Source organism: Atta colombica, unplaced genomic scaffold (assembly GCF_001594045.1).
Source record: "Atta colombica isolate Treedump-2 unplaced genomic scaffold, Acol1.0 scaffold89, whole genome shotgun sequence".
NCBI lineage: Eukaryota > Metazoa > Arthropoda > Insecta > Hymenoptera > Formicidae > Atta > Atta colombica.
Genome location: NW_017259582.1, coordinates 536,848 through 543,878, shown reverse-complemented (window position 1 = coordinate 543,878; position 7,031 = coordinate 536,848). Strand labels below are relative to the sequence as shown.

The 7,031-nt window shown below is 30.2% G+C and overlaps 1 protein-coding gene across 1 annotated transcript in view; it reads left to right on the top strand.

The window, feature by feature from the left end:
* Positions 1-2,486: 2,486 nt before the first annotated feature.
* The window catches only part of LOC108693229 (odorant receptor 10a-like), an 11,451-nt gene continuing 6,906 nt past the window's right edge, over positions 2,487-7,031 (top strand). Inside the window, exon 1 of the mRNA XM_018202054.1 lies at positions 2,487-2,600. Within this exon, the coding sequence (XP_018057543.1) occupies positions 2,487-2,600 (114 nt within the window). The remainder of the gene's footprint in view (positions 2,601-7,031) is intronic.

Genomic DNA, 7,031 nt, shown 5'->3' with positions numbered 1-7,031 from the left:
AAATAGTATTTATAAATATTTTGTAAATTTATAATTATTTTGTAAATACTTTATAAATATTATGTGCTATCTGCGTAATTGTTTCGCTTTCATTAATAGTTCGTGAATGACAATGTTCTATTTTATTCTGTTGCATATCCGATGATAAAAACGAATAGAGATGGATCCTACGTATATGTTTCGTAATCGGTGACAAATTGTAAAATTACGTTATTAAAAGAATATAATTTAAAAAATCAATATATATATATATAATTTATTAACATATTTTATACTGTTAATGATTAATCTATATTGAAACAAGAGCTTATTTATACCTTTATTGATTATTTCAAGTCGCATACTGATCTGATAGTATGTAAAAAGAAAATATGTCAATAAATAATGTATTTACAAGAAAAGGTAATTATCGAGCGCAGGTAACTGAGAAGGGTAACTTTGCTAATACAGATATCTACTTATCCACAAGTTTTCTAAGCTGTAAGCTCAATACACATACATTGATACAAGAGATACATCGAGACAACGACAATGTTTCGATCGACAGTGTAAAGAGTTTTCTTTATCTCAAAAATAAAAATAATTTGTAAATATGCTTTTCTCTATCGTTGTAAAGAAGATAAATTTATAGAAAATTGTGAAATGTTATCGATCAATTCAGCATGTATGAATATAATATGTTTAATAAAGCTGCGCATTAATTTAATAAAATGTACAAGAAAAATATATCAATAATATATACATATATGAAAGAGATAAATGACAAACGTACGTGCAGGTGACGAATGGGACTTTCTATTATCCAGACTTTTGTTTCTATCTTCACTGTAACTTTGTATATAAATATCAATATTCTTCCGATGTCGTGCGCAAGCTAACGATAATGATCAATGATAGTCTTTTATATCTCATATAAGAGAATCGTAAATCTGTCTACCTTTAATAAGTTAAGTGAGAAGAAATAACCCTCATCTCGAGTTTGCAGTACAACTCATGTGGTCTCGCAATTCGTCTTGTCATTCTCTTTGTAGTGCAATTTTCTTTATGTCTATAGTTCGTCCGTAGTCATAACAAACCTAAATTATGATCCATTTCAAACAATTCTATCGACAAATTAAATTGGCCACGAGATTGGCTTAATTTTTTAAGTCTTCAATAGACAATACGTATAATGCGAATTACAGTCAATGGAAAGATACTTCAAAGAAACACTAATACAAATTACAATCGTTCATAACATTTGGATGTGGCTTGGAAGGTAGAAGGTAAAATCTTTTTCTCTGACTTGATGTCATTAGCAGTAAATCTATCGTATCAGAAACATTGACAGATATTTCCAGCGATATTTCCCAGTGCAATAAATTTCTTCTAACAAAAAAGTTTTTGAAACTCGCACTTACGACAGTGTAAATTTCAATATGACGTACATGTTTTGTCAGCTTTGTATATACATATATTATGTGGCAGTGTTTGAAAATTTTTATAATTTTTTTAGATGTTTGAAATATATTATTTTAAATTTCCATAACAATAAGTGTCATAACAAAATCATTATAACATTACTGTGTGACTTAATATTAATTACAAAATGGAAAAATTCATCTTAGTTTTTATAAACATTTTTAGAATATTAATATTAATGGACCAGTCATCAATTGGAATATTATTGGAAAGATTTAATCGTAAATTAATATTATTCTAATTAATATTAAAATTGCAGGAAATTATAAAAATTCAGTATTAGGAGGATAGACAGGAAGATAAAGATATTATCTTTCATTAAGAAAATTTAAATTACTTCTCTACCAAATCAACTCTAAAATTTAAATTTCTCTGACATTTCAAAAATATTGAGTTTTTTTTAATTTAAAAGCCATCTCTTTAAATTATAGAAGTGTATGTCCCATTTTAATTTTACATAAAATATCTCAAAATATATAAAAAATATCAAAAACTGTTTTAGGCAAAAAATATATGATATAAAGGAAGACAAATAACAGTAATCAATTTAAATAGATTTTTCAAAGAATTGAATGATTTTTTTACATAATGATATAAAAAATAAATCTATCTATTAATTTTTTCTATTATCTTGACTTTATATTTGATACTTATAGAATAATTAATGAAATCATTATATATAAAAATCATAATTTTATTTTTTTAAATGGCAGTAATCTTTGAAAAATCAATATAATGATAAAATCAATATTCTTTGAATCTGTTCTCCTTTAAAGTATACAATTTTTGTCCTTTAAAATATACAATTTTTTCCATACTTTTTATATTTTTCGAAATATTTTAATATGAAAATTAAAATGAGACATCCTGTACACACAGATATTAAAATGATTCATAAACAGTTGAAAGCGTATCGCACGTATCAACAATTCCTTCAAAATCTGCTTACTATCTGTGGTTGTTGGTACATGCCCACAAAATCCGGCAAATTTATATATTACTGGTCAATCTATGTATTCGTAATGATGATTATGTATACAATGATGAGCTTGCATATGTGTTATATTCTTAGACATAACTTGAAAGTTATGATGAAATTCGTTGGCATAACAATAACTGGACTTGGCGCTATTCTCAAGGTACGATTTAGGAGGAAATAGGATTTTATTACATAAGAGGACAAAATCAAAAAAATATTTTACATCATTTACATATATACAATAAAATTATGCAAGAAAAAATATTAATTTATTAATATATTAACCTTTTGAGGATTGGACGACTTTTAAAGTTTTGAATTTAGAATTTTGTTGAAACCACATTTTATGTCGTATCGATTACATTATATATTGCGTCATTTAAAATGATATCTGCCACTGCAGAACCGATATATTAGCTTTGGTTCGATCGGAACGGTAAAAAATTTTTTTCGATATTTGAGTTTTATATCGTTATGCTTCTACAATAACTTTTTAATTAAAATAACTAGCACATATAAAAAATTTTATAAGAAGCAATTATAAAGAATTATTATCTAAATTTGGAATGTAATAAAATAATAAGAAAACATATGAAATTACATCAATTTACTTCGTAATAAATATATAAGTGTACATGCATATAAAATGTTAGTAATGAAAGGAATAAAGGTAAATATTAAAAACAACAGATCCAGCTCTGATGACCTTAACCTTGACGTATATTGTCAAAGTCATAACGTTGAACTTCGACTGGTTTTAATTGGCGATCGTCCTTCGTTAAAAAGTTATAAACAAAAGAAGTTTGAAAAATAATGTATCTTTTCTACTAATGGGAGTACAAATTAGTTCGGTCCGTTTCCCTAAAGATGGCTCCAGCTGTTGTGAATAGTTCATAGTGATAGCTGATTTTAGTGGTTTCATCTGGCGGAGGTTAAACATCTGCTAATAATATTCAGTTTATATCGCTTTGAGTTTCATACAAAAACCTTGATTTTTCCTGTATTTGAAATGTCGAATTTTGTATTAACCAAGCAGCATTTGCGGGAAGTTTTCATTTTCTGCTTTAATTGGAAGACAAGTGTGACTGAAGCCCATCGAATGCTTATCGAAGTTTATGGTGACACTGCTCCAACTGATAAAATCATGTAGGGAATGGTTTTGATGTTTCAAGAATGGAGATTTCAGCGTTGAAGACAAGCCTCGCTCTGGACAGTCAAAAAAATTCGAAGACAAAAAAGAGGCATTATTCGAAGAAGATCAGAGTCAAACGCAAGAGGAGCTTGCAGAATCATTGGGGTAACTCAACAAGCCTCTGTATGAGAACCATGAGAATGATTCAAAAACAAGGACTTGGATGCCTTATGAACTGAAACCGAGAGCCTTTGAAAGGCGATTTTTCATTTGCGAACAGCTGATTCAAAAACAACAAACAAAAGATTTTTTGCATCGGATTGTGACTGGAGATGAGAAGTGGATACGACAACCCCAAGAAGAAAAAATATTATGCTAAGGTCATTCGTTGCCATTGACCTTAACACCATGGCCGAACATTCATGATTCGAAGATCATGCTCTGTATCTGGGATCAAAAGGATCTTGTTTACTATGAGCTGCTGAAACCTGGCGATTCCATTACGGGCGATCAGTATCGGCTACAATTGATTCGTTTGAGCCGTGCGTTGCGAGAAAAACGGCCGGAATACGAGCAAAGACATGATAAAGTTATTCTTCTTCATGACAACGCTCGGTCTCATGTCGCTAAAGTCATAAAAAAATATTTGGAAACGCTCAAATGGGATGTTTTACTACACCCACCGTATTCTCCGGATATTGTTCCTTCTGATTACTGGTTGTTCCGAAGGATGCAGCACGATTTTATAAGTCACCGGTTTCTTTTGCAGAAATCGAAAATTGGCTCCAAAATTGAATCGCCTCCAAAGATGAGTCATTTTTGCGAGATGGAATTCGAAAATTGCCTGAGAGATAGGAAAAAGTAGTAGGCAGCGATGGACAATACTTTAATTGATCTGTTCATTCATTTTGTTTTGAAATAAATGCATTTTTGAACACAAAAAAACGGACCGAACTAATTTGTACTCCCAATATATAAAACAGAAATTTTCTGCTTTAAAATATATTTTACAACTTTTCACGCGAAACGACTCTCACCCCATCTTCCCTCCTGCTTAGAGGCGCACGACTTTCACGCAAAGCTCTCACCACTTCTGCTTTAAAGTATATTTTATAACTTTGCATGCGAAGTGTCTCAGAGAGGAGGTGAGTCGCTCTTCGCATGGAAAGTTGTAAAATATACTTTGAAGCAGAAAATTTCTTTTTATTTAATAGAAAAGAAACACCATTTTTCAAATTTCTTTTGTTTGTAACTTTTTAACGAAAGACGACCGCCAATTACAACCTGTCGGAAGTCATTCAGGGTTATAACTCCTTGACAACATATGTCAAAGACATTGGAGCAGATTCGTTGTTTTCAATATTTACCTAAAATATGTTCATTTACCAGATATGTAAATATGAAATCGAAATTTACCAATAGATGGCCATAGTTATCAATGTAGCTGCCATCGACAGCGCCATTTTCTTGTTCTGATATCTGACAAAGATTTTCAACTCACAACAATACAACTTTCATACAACAATACAGTTTGTAATAGCGTTGAACATGTCGAATTTTGCCTGGAAACTACGATTCGCAGACACCATTGATTTTCTGTTACCATTTGAAGAAAACTGCTGCAGAATCAAATGTTTATCGAAGCTTATGGTGAACATGCTCTTGGTAAATTACAGTACTTTGAGTGGTTTAAAAAATTTAAAAGTGGCGATTTTGATGTGAGAAACGAAGAACGTGGAAAAGCACCGAAAAAGTTTAAAGACAACGAATTGCAAACATTGTTGGATGAGGATGACGCTCAAACTTAACAACAACTCGCGAATCAATTGAATGTGACACGAGAAGCCGTCTCCATACGTTTGAAATCCATGGGAAAGATCCAGAAGATGGGAAAATGGGTTCCACATGAACTGAATGAAAGACAGCAGGAAAATCGAAAAACCACTTGCGAAATGCTGCTCGCCAGGTACAAAAGAAAGTCATTTCTCCATCGAATTGTGACTGGCGATGAAAAGTGGATATATTTTGAGAAAGCATAAAAAATCATGGATAACTCCACTCGAACCATCGACATCGATTTCAAGGCCAAATCGCTATGGACGGAATGCTGTGTGTTTGGTGGGATCAGAAAGGTGTGATCTATTATGAACTGCTAAAACCTGGCGAAACTTAATACTGAACGCTACCGACATCAAATGATCAATTTGAATCAAGCTTTGTGTGAAAAACGACCGGAATATCAAAAAAGGCAACACAAAGTGATTTTGCTTCATGATAATGCACCATCACATACAGCAAAACTGTCAAGGAAACGATTGAGACATTTGGTTGGGAAATACTTTCGCATGCGGCTTACTCATCAGACTTGGCTCCGTCCGATTACCACTTATTTGCATCGATGGGACACGCACTTGCTCAGCAGTGCTTCACTTCTTATGAAGATGTACGAAAATGGCTAGATGACTGTTTTGGCTCAAAAGAACAATTTTTTTGACGTGGCATCCACAAATTGTCAAACAGATGGAAAAAATGTATAGCCGATGGGCAATACTTCGAATAAAATATTTTTTATCATTTTCATGCCATAAACGTGTATTTTCTATAAAAAAATTCCGGTTTCATATTTACATACCTGGTATATTTTTATCAGGATTGGGTTCATGTTTTTTTTTAAACTAAATTAAATTAAAGTTAATGACTTATAAAATTATTAAAATTAAGTTAAAAATTGAAGAAAAGAATTAATTTAGTAAAAGTTAAGATTAAATTAATTTAAGTTAAGAAAAAAGTTAATTAAAAAAAATTATTTTTGAGATCAGAATCCTAATTTTTCTTATAATGAGATTACTTTAAATAACGTTTACAAATATAGATTATTAGGTAAATTTAATTTTATATTCACATGTAAGTTACTTATATATAATAAGAGTCACACTACAAGACATTTTTGTAAAATCTTGCAAGAGAGAAAAGTTTGCATTATTTCTCTTTCTTTAACTTTTATCTAATTTTCTTTTAAAATGACTGCTCATGCATATTTACGACTACATCGACTAGATATTATTTATTACAAAGATAAATGTAAAAATTTAGAAAATGGGTGGATGTGCAGTACTGTTCTACAACAATTCTTTATCTAAGCTTCATTTCATATTTATGTTGCTGAAATATAACATTTATGATACCTAAAATTAGTATGATTCAAATGTAAGCGGAAATTAACAACACCTAGCGAGTTAATAAAAACTGGCTACCGTGTGACTCTTATTATAGAGTCTCTCATAAAATCATTGAACTTTTTCTAAATTAATTCTCTAATATTTAAGACTTTATAGAAAAAAAATATTAGTATTAAGAGAGGTAGAAAAATTTTTAATTTAAAAAAATTAATAAATTAAAGTTTAAAAGTAAAATTAAATTAAAAATTAATGCATTTAAAACTAACTAAGTTAAGTTAAA